This window comes from Pezoporus occidentalis, unplaced genomic scaffold, assembly GCF_034315485.1.
Source record: "Pezoporus occidentalis ecotype Australia unplaced genomic scaffold, CSIRO_AGI_Poc_V1 ctg366, whole genome shotgun sequence".
NCBI lineage: Eukaryota > Metazoa > Chordata > Aves > Psittaciformes > Psittacidae > Pezoporus > Pezoporus occidentalis.
In genome coordinates, this window is record NW_026915658.1 from 172,230 (window position 1) to 188,347 (window position 16,118).

Here is a 16,118-nt window from a genome sequence, read left to right on the forward strand (position 1 = left end):
CAACGAGCCTAAAGCAAATATTTCCCTTTAAGCCCCACTGACTGTTGCTGTGGAGCCCAAAGGGAGGGGGTTGAACCCTGAAACCCCTCTCTTGGAATGCCAGGAATGCTACAAACCCTCTGGAAGGAGCCGCGGCAGCATCTCCCCCCCTTCCCCAGCACATCTCTGCTGAGAGCCACTTGCTCCCGTTAACACTTCCCAAGTCCCAGGGAGGAGCACCCCACACCAGGGCAGCAGAGCTCTCAATGGGCAGATCCCATAGAAAACAGCGCATACATACAGTGATATATATATATATAATATATATGTGTGTATATATATAACATATGTGTGCATATATACACACATAGCTGTAAGAAGGCAGGAATATGCTAACACCCACTGCTGCTGACACAGAGCCAGCTCCAAGCTGCGGCAGAGCAGCTGCTCCCAAGCCTCCAGCATCAAAGGTTGGTTACTCCTAACCAAGAGGCAGAGGCATTTCCCATCAGCTGCTCCAGGGCAACCCCAAAGAACAACCCCCGTCCCTCTTCCTCCTGCTCCAGGCTCGCTTAAGGGAAAGCATCCCCTTCCCACAGGCTTCAGTTGGAGCGGGGAGACCTGTTGGATCGCGTTGGATCCTGTCCCCTTCGCTGGCAAACCAGCCGGCAGTGGATTCCCAGCCTGTGCCACCAAATGCACCCTTGGCAGAGCAAGGCTTTCCCCTTCCCGAAGTAACTACCCTGGAGATGGGCTCTGGGCTGCTCCGCTCCAGCCCTCTCCAAGGGGAGAGCAGCAGCAGGGGAGGGAAGAGGGATGCTTGCAGCGGTGTTTGCTTTGGGGCGGGGATGCTCTCGGGGCCCCCCTGCTGCTGCCCCTCCCGATTCCCATAGGGAGGAGGGCATTACCCTCCATAGGGACACCGATCCCGAAGGCAGGAGCTGCGGCTCCGAGAGGGAAGAGCTTGGCGCCGGAGGGATGGAGCCGCAAGGAGGTTAAGGCCAAGGGGGGATGCTGGTTGTGAAGCGAGCCTCTCCTTCACCCGAAGAGCATTCCAGCACTTGACACCCTCATCAAGGCAACAATCCCGGGTGGGAATTCCTCCGTGCAGGGCCAAGCACCAGCCCTTCCCTAAGGGAGCTCCCCAAACCCTCCCTCCGCCAGAGCCAGGATCCTCTTTGTCCCTTGCACATCACTGAGCATGGGAGAACCCATTTCAGTAGCTCCAGGCCCCAGGCTGGCCCACAGCATCCCAGGTTCCCAGGACAAACAGAGCTGCCTTTCCTTTGGGTTAATTCTGATCATTTAGGGTCAGGTTTTCACCCAAACTTGGAGCTTTTAGGCCCGTTTCTAGCTGGGAAACCCTTTGTTCTGATGCTTGCTTCCACGCAAAGCAGCAGGAAAGCTTTTGCTGCTGTTAAGACGGAGCCCAACACGCTCATGTCAGACACAGCTCTCTACTGAGAACCACAGCTCCTGATCCCTCCCCAAAGCGCCCATCCCCAGGGCCCTGCCTGCCAAGTATCCCGAAGGCGCTGGCTCAGCAGAGCCGGAATTACAGCTCCCCACATCCTTGGTCCAAGGCAATGATAGGGGAGAGCAGCCAGGGCCCGGAGAGGATCCCGACCACAGGCTGCAGGGAGGGGGAGCCACGCAGGGTGCATTGAGGCCACACTCCCCTTTGCCCGTGCTTTAGGGTGCACAGCACCTATGGGTGTGCCTGCACCGCCATCCAAAGGGGCTGAAGCCCTCAGCAACCTCAGCCAAGCTCCACCCCAAAAGGGTTTCCTGAATTCCTGGATCAGGAATCCGGACGCTGCTTTCCCCACCTTTCCCTATGATCCGGGTACCGCTACCCCGGACATCCACGGGGGATGCTGGCGAAGGAGCAGCCAAAAGCTACAGCACCATGGGCTCCCCCGCTGATTCCCTATTGGAAAACCCCTTTCAAAGACAAGGAGGCAAGAAACCCATCTTCCTTTGTGCACCAGCCACGCTGGTGTCCAAGCTATCAATAGAAACCACTGCATTTGCCCCCCAACAGCCTGCACAGCCACTCCTGCTGCTAACCCCCTGCCACCACCACCACCAGAGCAACCGAACAGCTTAAAAGCAGAAACCCAAGCGGATTTGGTACCTCCTGGAAGAGCGAGGCCCAACTGAAGGGCGTCCTTCGGTGACAGCTAACGGAGCGAGCAGGGAGCAAGCACCCTGCACAAGGGTAACGCTGCCCTGCTCATGCTTGAGGAATGAAACCTCCCACCTAAATACAAGCAGCTGAGGGTTTAGAAGCGGTTGCTCACATCGCCCCCTTCCCAAGGCAGGGAAAGGCTTTTCCTACCTGCTCGCATCAACAGCATCTCCCTACCTCCGTGCACACAAGCACCCAACACGCTCAAGGGGTGGGTGCTGAGCGGAGCCCATGAGATGGGGCCCTGCTGTAAGCCCCCAGCCCAGCGTTGCCTCTCAAAGCAGGCAGCAGACGACCCGCAAAGGGGTCCGCATCTCGAAACCAGCTCCTTGGGATGCTGCTGAGCACTTGGAGGGGCTTGGACAAAGGCTCCACCTCCCTTGGAGAGGCACGGAACGCTTCTTACCTTGAGGGATGGAGCCAGAAACGCTCCCAGGGAAAGCCTGCACCTGGGAAGGCAGCATTAAACCCCTCTGAACGCCCGTGCTCCCCCCTCAAAGCCAAGCAATCACTCATCCCCACCTTTGTGCTCCAGGGATGCTGATGAAGTGCTAACGGCTCAATAGGAAACAGCTGCGAGCTTCGGGCTCTTCCCCTGCTCTCCCTTTGTTAGAGCCTTGCAGGGGAGCCTCTTGGTCCTTACCTAAAGCCATGGGGCGCTTGCAGGGCCCAATAGATGGGGCTGGGAGCCTCATTTGTGGAGCCATCAGCAGCACATGGAGGGGCTGTGCTGAGCTCCTTGCCTTGTGCCCTCACCCCACGTTGCCTCTATGGGAAGTAAAGGCTTGGAATCAGGAACTGGTTGGTTGGCTGCTAAGAGGGCTCACGAGAGGGTTGCTGTGGCTTCATGCATCAGCTCCATAGCCTGCAAGCAGCCTGTGGGGTGCAGCTCCCACTTAGGGGTCAGCCAGGCCCCTCCATGGGGTGCTGCTGTGGAAAGAAGAGCCTGGGGAGGCTTCTTGAGGGAGGAAATGAGGTTGTTCCTTGGTGGTTACTGCCTGTCCCTTGCTGTATCTAAATACAGCTGAGCCCTTTGAAGGGAAGAGGAATTGATGCTGCTTGCCCTGCCAAGTGGCTGCTTCTTGAGGTCCAAACCACATCAGCTGCGGCTGGGACCCAGCAAACCCTGGCTCTGAGCAGGAGGAGGGATGCTTTGGAGCCTGCATCCCAGTTTTCCATCTGTAACTGGGACCTGGCAGCCTGGAAGTGATGCTTCGGAGCCTGCATCCCAGTTTTCCATCTGTAACTGGGACCTGACAGCCTGGAAGTGATGCTTTGGAGCCTGCATCCGTTTTCCCTCTGTAACTGGGACCTGACAGCCTGGAAGTGATGCTTTGGAGCCTGCATCCCGGTTTTCCATCTGTAACTGGGACCTGGCAGCCTGGAAGTGATGCTTTGGAGCCTGCATCCCTGTTTTCCATCTGTAACTGGGACCTGGCAGCCTGGAAGTGATGCTTTGGAGCCTGCATCCCAGTTTTCCCTCTGGAACTGGGACCTGGCAGCCTGGAAGTGATGCTTTGGAGCCTGCATCCCAGTTTTCCCTCTGTAACTGGAACCTGGCAGCCTGGAAGTGATGCTTTGGAGCCTGCATCCCGGTTTTCCCTCTGTAACTGGGACCTGGCAGCCTGGAAGTGATGCTTTGGAGCCTGCATCCCAGTTTTCCCTCTGTAACTGGGACCTGACAGCCTGGAAGTGATGCTTCGCACTGGGACCTGACAGGGACTGTAACTGGGACCTGGCAGCCTGGAAGTGATGCTTTGGAGCCTGCATCCCAGTTTTCCATCTGTGACTGGGACCTGGCAGCCTGGAAGTGATGCTTCGGAGCCTGCATCCCAGTTTTCCATCTGTAACTGGGAGCTGGCAGTGATGCTTTGGCAGCTCCTACCCTACAGATGACCAGGAAAGCAGCAGTAGGAAGGAGTTACAAGGTAAGAGCAAGTCTTGTCTCTAGTGATGGTCCTGTATGTGATGGGTTGATGGAAGGGGGTGGCAGGAATTGCCCTCCCCAAGCCCTCATCCTTCTCCTGGTTAGGAGGAATCTCCCATTGAGGGTGCAGCAGGTGAAGGAAATAAAGGGCTCGTTTTGCAGGGGTTTTATCCTACCCGTGCTGGTTCCTCAAGCTCTGAATTCCTGTGGGCAGGAGCCACCTTTGTGTTACAGAGACCCGAGAGCACTGGGTGCTGCTCAAACACTCCGGTGAGCGTTTGCTCAAGGCTTCCCTATTCATAGGGAACAAAGAGAGGCTGAGCTTATAATAACCCCCCCCAGCGGTTTATTATGGGAGCTCTCCAGTAGAAGTTGCTCTTCAGGTATCCCAAGCTCTACATGACCAAACAGGCGTTGCTCCGGAGCTCCAGGCTCTCTTCAGCCCCAAGTGTAACACATAGGAAGAGCAGAGCCTCGACATTTGCTTTCCAGCGTTGTTAAGAAGCAAACCCACATGAGATGGCACTGCAGGCCCCGGGCAAGGCTTGGCTGGGCAGCAGAGCCGGCTGTGAGGAGGCCAAAAGGAGCTTTGGGGTGACCCAGGTGCAGGTGGGACCTAAATCACAGCAACCTCGTCTTAGACCCCCCAAATCCGCCGGAGGTTCAGGGCTTTGCTGCCTTTACAGGGGGCGATGGAGGCAATTGGGCTTTGGAAGGAGTTGGGGTGAGCCACTGGAGAAATGGGCTCTGCTTCAGAGCCTCTGCCCTTTGCAGAGTGGCTTTGTGCTGAGCAGCAAGGGGAAGCCCCGGCGATGGAAGCGGAAGGATGCAGAGCACGGGAGCTTCGCCCATCTCCTATTACACCCCAGAAGTGGGTTACCCTCCCCCGGAGGTGTGAAATCAAAGCTCAGGGCTCGTCTCAGCAGCCAAAACCTGACCAGATGGGGATGTTTGCTGTGCAACGGCCCCCCTTTGCGCTGCCACCCTCCAAGCCAGGCCACCGGCATCGCCTCCCTCCTCCCGTTACCCCGGCATCCCTTTGGGTTTCCCTATAGGTACGTGCCTGGGATGAGGTCCTCCCCTTCCGCAGCAGCCCCCGCGCCCTCCGGGGCTGCGGCAGCGGCTCCGCCGTGGGGCTCGGACACAACCCTGCCTCTTCCCCGCAGCGCCTCAAGGCGCTGGAGCTGCTGCCTGCCCCCGGCTCCGTGCCTGAGCGTGCGGGGCTCGGCCGAGCCCTCCCTGCTCCTCCTGCCCTCCTCCCTCGTCCCGGCGCTGCTATGGGGAGGGCTGCCCTCTGCCCCCCAGCCCATCGCCGCGCCGGGGCTCGGCCAGGGGATGAGGGGTGCTGCCTTTGCCGGCGAGCCGGGGGGCTTCAGGGGCCGCCGGTGGAAGCCGGGGCTCGAATCGCTCTCGGTCCTCTCGTGTTCGGAGTCTTCCAGCTCGGAGCCAGCGCTTGTGGTCACCCCTGAGCGAAGGAGGAGGCAGCGGTGAGATGGGGACCTACAGCGGCTCGGGGCCACCAGGGTCCCTGTGTTTACAGCATCAACAGCTGCCTAAAGTGGTCCCCACTTTACCTAAGTGATACCTAAAGTGATCCCCACTTTACCTAAGTGATACCTAAAGTGATCCCCCCTTTACCTAAGTGATACCTAAAGTGATCCCCACTTTACCCAAGTGATACCTAAAGTGATCCCCACTTTACCTAAGTGATACCTAAAGTGATCCCCCCTTTACCCAAGTGATACCTAAAGTGATCCCCCCTTTACCCAAGTGATACCTAAAGTGATCCCCCCTTTACCTAAGTGATACCTAAAGTGATCCCCCCTTTACCCAAGTGATACCTAAAGTGATCCCCCCTTTACCCAAGTGATACCTAAAGTGATCCCCCCTTTACCCAACTGATACCTAAAGTGATCCCCCCTTTACCCGTGATACCTAAAGTGATCCCCACTTTAACTGATACCTAAAGTGATCCCCACTTTACCTAAGTGATCCCCCCTTTACCTAAGTGATACCTAAAGTGATCCCCCCTTTACCTAAGTGATACCTAAAGTGATCCCCACTTTACCCAAGTGATACCTAAAGTGATCCCCGCTTTACCTAAGTGATACCTAAAGTGATCCCCCCTTTACATAAGTGATACCTAAAGTGATCCCCCCTTTACCTAAGTGATACCTAAAGTGATCCCCCCTTTACCCAAGTGATACCTAAAGTGATCCCCCCTTTACCCAAGTGATACCTAAAGTGATCCCCCCTTTACCCAAGGCATCCAGGCTTATTCGACCTCGGGCTCCCTCCGGAGTCAGCTCCTGGATGGCTCCCCTGGAAGATGCGTTCCCAGCCCCAGGATCCACGTCTATCCCCGTGTGCGGGCAGGAGGAATCCTGTTGGAAGAGGGCAGGAAGCGTTTTCTATGGGATCTGAGGTGGAGATAACGCCAGCTCCCGCTTCCCCCCCCTGCGCTGGCAGAGCCAAGTGGATGGAGGGCAGTGCTTGAGCTGAAAACGCCTTGGTTTGGCTTGGGTCGGCTGTAAGGCTTGGGAATAGGGATGGAGCTTGCAGAAGGGTCTCCATGGGGGAGAAACCCAGCTCCAGCCTCCATGCTGCCCTAAAGCTCATCCCAGCGAGCAGCAGGGCGCTGAGATGGGTCCCCACGTCCCACAGGATGCCCAAGCAGCCCGAAAAGGGGGAGCATCCGAAACCAAAGCCCTTCACTGGAGCTCAGGAAGTCGGGTTCAATGCAATGGGAGAGCGTGGATGGGGCTGGTGTGGGACCCACTGTGAGCCTGCACAAGGGGGAAGCCGGGTTCAATGCAATGGGAGAGCGTGGATGGGGCTGGTGTGGACCCACTGTGAGTCTGCACAAGGGGGAATTCGGGTTCAATGCAATGGGAGAGCATGGATGGGGCTGGTGTGGACCCACTGTGAGTCTGCACAAGGGGGAATTCGGGTTCAATGCAATGGGAGAGCATGGATGGGGCTGGTGTGGGACCCACTGTGAGTCTGCACATCAATGGCAAAACCAAAGTGCCCTTAGGAGGAGCTCCCCTTTCTGACAACACCTTCAAGTAGGTGCAAATGGCTTTGAAAACAGCCAAAGGCGAGGGCTGTGTGTGTCCCAAAGCGCTTTCCATGGAGCAGCCTTGCTGCCCACAGGAAGAGAATGGTGTGAGTGTGAGTTTACTGCAGCTCTCAGCATCCTTGCTCCGGTTTGTGCTTCCTCAGGGAGCTGGGCCTGGAAAGGAAGCAGCAAAGCAGCATCCCTGCCCATCAGCCGTGGCCAGGGTCGCTGCAGGCAGAGGCTTGCGCAGCAGCACCCACAGCTCCAAAGCCCGAGGCAGGGAATCCCCCAGTTGCAGCTCTCGCTCCCTTTTCCTTAACTTATCAAAGGGATTTCCCCTTTCCTGCCCACCAAAAGGAGCGTGGAAAGGAGGAAACCCAGCGCAGGGATGCTGTGCCCATTGCTGGCTTCAAAGCGCAGGGAAATAGCTTGGGAGGAAAGAGCTGTGAAGCTCGGGATGCTCGATGGAAAACCAGGGTGTGTGGCCGCCGCTTAGGGATGCGGCAGGGCCCTGTGGGGTCGTCCTATGGGATCTGCTGGGTCTTGGGGGCACAAAGCTGCTCCCAAAGTTACGGAGCAAGGAGAGCCAGCAGCTTACTATGGAACCCCCCATTGCTCTCCAGAGCAAAACCACCCTTCAGAGTGGTCCCAGAAGGTGCTGGTCTCCCACCGCATCCGCTGCTTCCCCTTGGGATAACCCTCGGGTAGGAAGCAGGGCTGCTGGGTGTGAAGGAAGCTCTCTTTAACCACAGATCCCCCTCCCTGCCTCTAGAGCAGGGGCAGCCCGGGAGCTCTACCTCTACCCTCGGGCTCCGGCTCGGGTTTGGGCTCCGGGGTCCTTCACCCTCCTCTTCCTGCGCGGCGCGGTCCCACGCCGAGGCCGGGGGCAGCTCCTGGTGCCCGAACACCCGCTCGTAGTTCTCAATGAGGAACTCCACCAGCTGAGCTCGGTACCCGGAGTCGAGCAGGCAGGACACGGAGGCGTCGCTCCGCGTGCCCGCCCGCACCAGCGTGGGCCCAAACACTATGCCCAGGTTGCTCGGGGACATCTTGTTCTCCTTGTAGTTCTCTGCCACCCTAGGAAGGGAAGCGGGAGCGTTAGGGGCTCCACACCCGAACGCGCTCGGCAGCCGTGGGGTGCCCCACACCCCCGTTTCCTAGGAGAGGGAAAGCAGGGAGAACCATGGAGCTGGATGGTGCGGCCCTACCGGGAGTGGGTGATGCTCGGGAGCTGTGGTCAGAGGTGGGCGAAAGAGAGCTTGGGTCATCTTGGTCCTTGACCTCCTGCTCTGCACTCAATGAAGTGTTAGCGTCAAGGACCTGCTGGTCCTTCTTGGCCATTAACTCGATGAAGCGTTAGCACCCTGTTCTCCACTTGATGAAGTGTTAGCACCAAGGACCTCATGGTCCTTCTTGGTCATTAAGGCTGCTCTGCACTTGATGAAGCGTTAGCACCCTGTTCTCCACTTGGTGAAGTGTTAGCACCAAGGACCTGCTGGTCCTTCTTGGTCATTAACTTGATGAAGTGTTAGCACCAAGGACCTGCTGGTCCTTCTTGGCCATTAACTGGATGAAGCGTTAGCACCCTGTTCTCCACTTGATGAAGTGTTAGCACCAAGGACCTCATGGTCCTTCTTGGTCATTAAGGCTGCTCTGCACTTGATGAAGCGTTAGCACCCTGTTCTCCACTTGGTGAAGTGTTAGCACCAAGGACCTGCTGGTCCTTCTTGGTCATTAACTTGATGAAGTGTTAGCACCAAGGACCTGCTGGTCCTTCTTGGCCTTGGTCATTAACTTGATGAAGTGTTAGCACCAAGGACCTGCTGGTCCTTCTTGGTCATTAACTTGATGAAGTGTTAGCACCAAGGACCTGCTGGTCCTTCTTGGCCGTTAACTTGATGAAGTGTTAGCACCAAGGACCTGCTGGTCCTTCTTGGCCATTAAGACTGCTCTCCACTTGATGAAGTGTTAGCACCAAGGACCTGCTGGTCCTTCTTGGCCATTAACTTGATGAAGTGTTAGCACCAAGGACCTGCTGGTCCTTCTTGGTCCACTTGATGAAGTGTTAGCACCAAGGACCTGATGGTCCTTCTTGGTCATTAACTTGATGAAGTGTTAGCACCAAGGACCTGATGGTCCTTCTTGGTCATTAAGGCTGCTCTGCACTGGATGAAGCGTTAGCACCCTGTTCTCCACTTGATGAAGTGTTAGCACCAAGGACCTGCTGGTCCTTCTTGGTCATTAAGACTGCTCTCCACTTGATGAAGTGTTAGCACCAAGGACCTCATGGTCCTTCTTGGCCATTAACTTGATGAAGTGTTAGCACCAAGGACCTCATGGTCCTTCTTGGCCATTAACTTGATGAAGCGTTAGCACCCTGTTCTCCACTTGATGAAGTGTTAGCAGCAAGGACCTCGTGGTCCTTCTTGGCCATTAACTTGATGAAGTGTTAGCACCAAGGACCTGCTGGTCCTTCTTGGCCATTAACTTGATGAAGTGTTAGCACCAAGGACCTGCTGGTCCTTCTTGGCCATTAACTTGATGAAGTGTTAGCGTCAAGGACCTGCTGGTCCTTCTTGGTCATTAACTTGATGAAGTGTTAGCACCAAGGACCTGCTGGTCCTTCTTGGTCATTAACTTGATGAAGTGTTAGCACCAAGGACCTGCTGGTCCTTCTTGGTCATTAACTTGATGAAGTGTTAGCACCAAGGACCTGCTGGTCCTTCTTGGTCATTAACTTGATGAAGTGTTAGCACCAAGGACCCTGTGGTCCTTCTTGGTCATTAAGGCTGCTCTCCACTTGATGAACTGTTAGCACCAAGGACCTGCTGGTCCTTCTTGGTCATTAAGGCTGCTCTGCACTCAATGAAGTATTAGCACCCTGCTCTCCACTTGATGAAGTGTTAGCACCAAGGACCTCGTGGTCCTTCTTGGTCATTAAGGCTGCTCTCCACTTGATGAAGTGTTAGCACCAAGGACCTTGTGGTCCTTCTTGGTCATTAAGGCTGCTCTCCACTTGATGAAGTGTTAGCACCAAGGACCCTGTGGTCCTTCTTGGCCATTAACTTGATGAAGTGTTAGCACCAAGGACCTGCTGGTCCTTCTTGGCCATTAAGATGGTCCTTTCCATGCCTTAACATTTTACCCTCCTCAACAGCCTGCTTGGCTCTGGCGGCCAAGGAACCCCAAACTCTCTTCCCATACACGAGTGGTGCTGAGCTCCCCGCTCCCCTGGCAGGGATCCCCTGTGGTCGGTCCTGATGCTGAGCAGCGCTCCCACCACCTCCTCACCTGTACAAGTGGGCCATGAGGTGCCGCAGGGTGTTGTAGTTACTGCCGGGCAGTTTGCTCAGCACCTCCTTCATGCTCCGGATGGGCTCGGAAGGGCAGGCTGCCCAATCCAGCCTTTCCTCCGTGGGTTTCTGAAGCTCTTTGGCCAACGTCATGAGCTCGTCGTAGAGCTGGGACAGCAGCACCGGGGCCGAAAGCTGCGGGGAGAGGGGAGGGAAGCAGCGCGTTACGAGGGCTGTGGGTGGCGGGGCCCGAGCTTTGGGCTACCCACCTCCTTCAGGAAATGCTTCAGGACCCCGGCGATGTCGTGGGGGGAGTGCTCGGAGAGCTCCACCAGCCCCCGTCCGCTCTCGAACGCCTGGCACAGCTTCTCCACGCGGGCTTTGGATCCGCTGACGCGGTAAATGCCCTGCGCGGTCCGGAGCGGTCCGGGTCAGGAGGTTGGGATGCAGAGGAGACCAAAGCAAGGGATAACGGCGTCCTCACCTGCACGCCCAGGGCCCGGGCTTCGATCTCCGAGGTGCATTTGACCACGAGGAAAGGGACCTCCTCGGGGTAATCGCGAGGGACCTGCGCGAAGTCCACCCCGAACAGAGGCACCCGGCTGGGGAGCTTCTTGTGGCCGCAGGTGATGAGCAGGCTCTCGAGGCACTTCTTGTGGCAGGCCAGGCAGCACTGAGAGGGCAGAACCCCCCCCAGCAAGGTTATGGGGCCGGGGGGTGGTGGGGGGTCCAGCAGTGCCTGAACTTGAAGGGCATCTCCTGGCCCTTCAAGCATCAAAGCCCCACGGACCCCAAGAGGGTTCCAGGCTGATGCTCTGGATGGGAGGGGAGGCACAAGAACGCGGCAGAGGGGCCCCCATAGGTGGTCACCTCGGGCTCCATCATAGTGGGGTCTTCCAGCCCTCACCTCCTCGCACTCGAAGCCACTGACCATGAAGGTGTCGCAGTCCCTGCACTTGGATGGACCCCGCAGCTTGCGGAGCCGGTGGGTCTGGGCCGCGCTGGAGAGGGGGATGCTCCTCGCCTGCGGCTGGGATGCGCCGGTTTCTATGGAGACAGCATGGAGAGGGACCGATCCCTGTGCAGAGGTTCCGCCTCCGGAGCAGCATCGGGATGGGCCTCACCGTTTTCCAAGGGATCCCTCTCTTCCAAGTCATCCGAGGAGGACACGGTGCCGGTGGACGGCGCCTTCAGCAGCTTCCTGGTAGAGGTCCCTTAAGGAGACAGCAAACCGGGGCTGTTCTCACCCTCACGGCGCACAACGAGGCTCGGCGGAGAGCCGATGCCCTCCGGCTTTGGGGCAGGGTTTCCATGGCTCTCACCTGGGCTGGAACTGGGAGAGTCCAAGGAGCGGGATTCCCAGCTGCCCCCGAGGCTTTCGGGGTCGCTGCAGAGGGCCCTGCTCGTAGCTGCAAAAGGGGGAGCCTTGGGATCCTTGAGCGGGGGCTCGAGTCCCAGCCAAGCTCCCAGGAACACCCGTAAATATCCTTGGATGCTGCCCCGAAGAATGGGAGAACCCTCCCAGCTCTTTGCTGATCGGAAGCGCAGCGAGGAGCGGTGACGGGTTCATACTCAAGCAGGGAAGCTCAGGATGGAGATAAGCAGTTCTGCCCCGTGAGGGTGCTGGGACACTGGGATGGCTCCAAAGGAAAAGGTTGGGATGCTCCATCCCTGGTTCAAGGCCAGGTTGGACAAAGCCTTGGGTACCGTGGTCTAGTGTGGAGCATCCCTGCCCGCGGCAGGGGGTCGGAACTGGATGAGCTTCAGGCCCTTCCCAACCCAACCCATCCCATCCCATGACTGGAGAGCAAGTTGGGGCATCCCCGTTAGCATGAACCTACCCTGCTCGTCGTGCCGGGATGCATCCTCCGGCGTGCTCCCATCCTTCCCAGCGGAGGAAGGTCCTGGGCACTGCACTGCCATCCTCTTCTTGCCCATGGGAGGGGACCTGGGAGGCGGTTGCAGACGATGTCGCACCGTGGAATTCTGCCATTCCAGCTGGGATTTCAGCTTTGCTTTCTACCTTTGGCCTCCCGGAGGCAGCGGCTCGAATTCGAACACCTCCATCGGGATGTCTTTCTTCTGCAGAGCCTGGATGAACTCCAGGTACTTCTGGCCTGCTTTGTATGGCTTGCACACCTCGGCCAGGTACTGGTACCTCACTGGGATCTGCTCTGACTGAGCCAGCCGCTGCTTGAACATCCTTAGAGTGACCTTAGGGATGGAAAGGAACCCAAAGCCCCTTTTAATAGCCCAAGTCCAGGTGCTTTTCCCTCCCTCGAACCTCACTCATTCACCAGCCTTAAGGTTGTCACCACCCAAACTCGGTCACCACCACTTGTGCAGATGAGAACGACTTCTCATCGCCACCCACACTTTTCCTATGTGGAAACCTGCATCCCGGGAGCAGTCCCAACCATCGCTGGATAGCTGAGACTACCCAGAGCATCCCCCTGCTTCCAAGCGCTTTGGAACGGTGGCGTCATGAAGAGCAGCTTCCCCGGGACGGAGCCCTCCACGTACCCACGTCAGCACCTCATCCCCTTGGAAAACCAGCTTCCGGATGTGGGAGACGATCCGCGCCCGCACCCTCTCCAGTTCTTGCCTCCGGATGTTGGCCTCGGTGATGCTCGCCTTGTACGAAGCCTCTGCTTCCTGAACCTGCGTGCCACCGGGAATGGAAGAGGAAGAAGAGGAAGAGGAAGGAAGAGCCTGGCATGGGTGGGAAGGGGCCGCGGCGCAGGGGATGCTCGAGCCGGCGCGCTCACCTTGGCCTGAGCCTCCTCGCAGGAGCGGCGCCGCTTCTCCAGGTGCCTGCTGCCGGCGCCGGCCGTGCCCTGCGGGTGCTCGTCCTCGGCTCTGGCGCTCAGCAGCTTCGCTTTGCCCAGCTCCTCGCGGCGCTGGCAGTACTGCAGGCGGGCCTTGCGCAGCGAGCCCAGGGCTTCGCTCTCCGGGACGCAACGGGAACGGCTTTAGGATGCTGGGGAGCGCCGGGATGGGAAGCGCCTGCCTCCCGCTCGGGATGGATGCTGCCGTTCCCATGGACACCCCGTGTTCTGCGCCCCCCCGCCTCCCAGGGCTCCCCACCGACAGCCCTGGGTGCCCTCTGAGCGCAGCCCTGGGTCACCTCCCACGGGCTAAAGCCATGCTGCATCCTTGCTCTGCGGGTACCAGGAGGGGATGGGATGCGGGAGGATGGCACAGGAATGCCACCAGCATCCTCCCACCCTTGTACTCTTCAATTATCAACAGCTGGATGCATATCCCATTATGCAGTTACTGCTTGGCCGTGTCAGTGTGGGGGGCCCTGGCTGGCATCACGTCAGGCCCATCTCTTGGCCTCTTACCATCCTCTTTTGCTCCTTTGTCCACTGGTCCTTGAATTCTTTCCTCCATTTCTCTATCTCGTTCTTCTTGGCTGACAGAGGCTGCAGGGGAAGAACGGGGAGGATGGGAAGAGGTCCCCATGGGGCAGGAAAAGGCATGCGGTTAGGAAACAGCCCTTGTGAGGTGCCTCCTCCTCCCTTCAAATCAGGGTGGTCCATCCCCTTCTTTCCTTATCCCCTCCATGGCCTCAGACCGGGACAAAGCCCTTCCTCACGTCTCTGGGATGCTCCCATGGACTCTTCCAGCAGACCTCCCTAAATACAGCACCTGGTAGAATTCCTTCTGCTGGAGCAGCCCTGCCGCCTCGGCCGCCGCATTCCCAATCTTGATGTCGTGTTCCAGGACCATTTGATAGAGCTCCCAGAGGGGCATCGTGTGCTGCGGAAAGCCAAAAAGCACCTTGGGGCCGGTGGAGGAGCAGCCAGCGGAAGGAGAAAGGATTATTCCCATGCTGAGGAATGGGCTCGGAGACGTGGGTCCTGGAGGGCTGCAGCTGGGAGCACGTTTGCTCTGCTCCTCCTTCTCCAACGGGAACCCACCCGTGAAGCAGGAATACAGCGACAGGCCCCGGGGTGATGGGTTGGAAGTGGATGATCCTAAGGGCCTTCCCAGCCCCATCCATCCCACGAGGAGCCGTTACCTGCTGGGAGACGGCGTTTTGTCCTGCCTCTGCCACCTTCACCATCCCTTTGGCAAACTCTGTCTCTGTAAAGGGCCAGAGCGGGTTGGCAAAGCGGGATCATTCCTGGAAGCACAAACGCTGCCTCCTCGTCCTCCTCATCCAAAGCAGCCCGAGGGGTCGGTGCTGGGCCCGCTTCTCCCTATGCTTTGCTTGTAACGGGATGCTCTCGGCTGTGGTCTTTTACCCAGCACCTCCTGAAAGCTCTTTTCCCCCCGCCATAAGCAGGACCCGTGATGGACCCACCGTAAGCCAGGCGCTTCTCCATCCAGCTCAGCAGCTCCTTGACGTATTTGCACCACAGCTTGGCGTAGCGGAGCGCCGCCTCGATGCCGCCCTCGCATCTCAGCAGCATCTCGTCTGCCTCCTGAGCTGCAGAGCAAGAGAGAGGCAGGCTCAGCAGGGCCCAGGGCTGCGTGAGTCCTTCAGGGCCTTTCCAACCCATCCCGACCCATGGAATCTGGGGGGGAAGCAGCGTAGAAACTGGGGTCTTTCCTCTCAGGAACCCCCCAAGTCCCTGTTGCGTTTCGGGATGCCAGCGACAAGAACCAATGAGAATCCTCCAAAGTGCTCCGGAGCATCCCAGCTTTCCCTGGGGATGTCTTCCCTGTGCTTAAAACCACCACAGGTTTGGGAATCGATGTCGTGGGGGTTAGGAGCGAAGAGTGGGTGGGAAGCTCCAGGACTGGTGGCAGTGGGGACACCGGCATCATCCATCGGGTGGGGAGCCAAGAGCTTAACGTCCCCTCTTTGGGTTTCAGCTGGCGCTGTTACCTGTCAGCTCTGGCCTCTCTGGGCTGGTTTTGCTCTGGCAGAAGCTTCCACTCAACTGCGGAGGGGAAAAGAGGCAGGGATTGACCAGGAAAACGGGAGAAGACAGCAGGGTTTGGGGATGTGGGGGGTTTCTTCCATCATACGGCTCTTTCCCTACCGGAATGACCTCGGTGGCCGCGCTCGGGGCTGCGCTGTCGGTGCTGCCGGTGTCACCCGTGAACAGATCCACTGCCCTGGAGCAGGGGGAGAGGAAAGGAGGCACCGAGCTCCAGTGGGGTTCCAAAGAGCCAGGGAAATGGCTGAGCCTCCCCCCCCAACTTCCTCCTCTACGCACGCGTTCCCAATGGAGATCTCGATGGCATCCAGGCTGCGGAAGATCTCGCTGTACCGCTGCCGGCCCTCGGGCATCCTCTCGTGAGGGCTGAGACCTGGAGGTGGGGCAGAGCATCCCATGGGGACACCCGAGCCCCCTGGGGTGAGCAGGGGGGGGTGGTGGAGGTGTAGGGGAGCAGGGCTGAGCCCTCTGCAGACACACAGGGAACCACAGAATCCATGCGTCTCAGACCGGTTTGGCTTAGAAGAGACCTGAAGAGCATCCTTTAGGGTTAGGATGAGATGACCTTAAGGTGCTTTCCAGCCCAAACCATGCCATGATCCAGCTCCAACCCCCTGCCATGGACAGGGACAGCTTCCACTGGAGCAGCTTGCTCCAAGCCCCTGTGTCCAACCTGGCCTTGAACAGGGATGGGGCATCCAAACCTTCTCCATTCAACCCATCCCAGTGTCCCACTGCCCTCATAGGGAAAACTCCCTAAGATCCCATCTCC

At 58.0% G+C, this 16,118-nt stretch overlaps 1 protein-coding gene across 1 annotated transcript; it reads right to left on the reverse strand.

Moving 5' to 3' along the window:
• Positions 1 to 5,146: 5,146 nt before the first annotated feature.
• GMIP (GEM interacting protein) lies at positions 5,147 to 15,744 on the reverse strand. The gene is made up of 20 exons (XM_062631077.1): positions 15,626 to 15,744; positions 15,449 to 15,524; positions 15,292 to 15,346; positions 14,764 to 14,889; positions 14,479 to 14,543; positions 14,106 to 14,216; positions 13,799 to 13,879; positions 13,220 to 13,399; positions 12,975 to 13,112; positions 12,475 to 12,665; positions 12,293 to 12,399; positions 11,774 to 11,860; positions 11,576 to 11,665; positions 11,359 to 11,498; positions 10,936 to 11,124; positions 10,721 to 10,858; positions 10,450 to 10,646; positions 7,956 to 8,235; positions 6,358 to 6,481; positions 5,147 to 5,562 (listed from the first exon to the last, which is right to left on the reverse strand). Exons 1-20 carry the CDS (start codon positions 15,742 to 15,744, stop codon positions 5,147 to 5,149), a joined length of 2,910 nt encoding a protein of 969 aa, XP_062487061.1.
• Positions 15,745 to 16,118: the final 374 nt, after the last annotated feature.

Excerpts from the sequence above, each read along its gene's own strand:
- GMIP (XM_062631077.1), bottom strand. The coding sequence starts at position 15,744 with ATGGGATGCTCTGCCCCACCTCCAGGTCTCAGCCCTCACGAGAGGATG. Across the intron at positions 13,880-14,105 it reads AGCAGAAGGAATTCTACCAG|CCTCTGTCAGCCAAGAAGAA; the intron begins GTGCTGTATTTA and ends CTTCCCCTGCAG. Across the intron at positions 10,647-10,720 it reads TGAAGCATTTCCTGAAGGAG|CTTTCGGCCCCGGTGCTGCT; the intron begins GTGGGTAGCCCA and ends CTCTCCCCGCAG.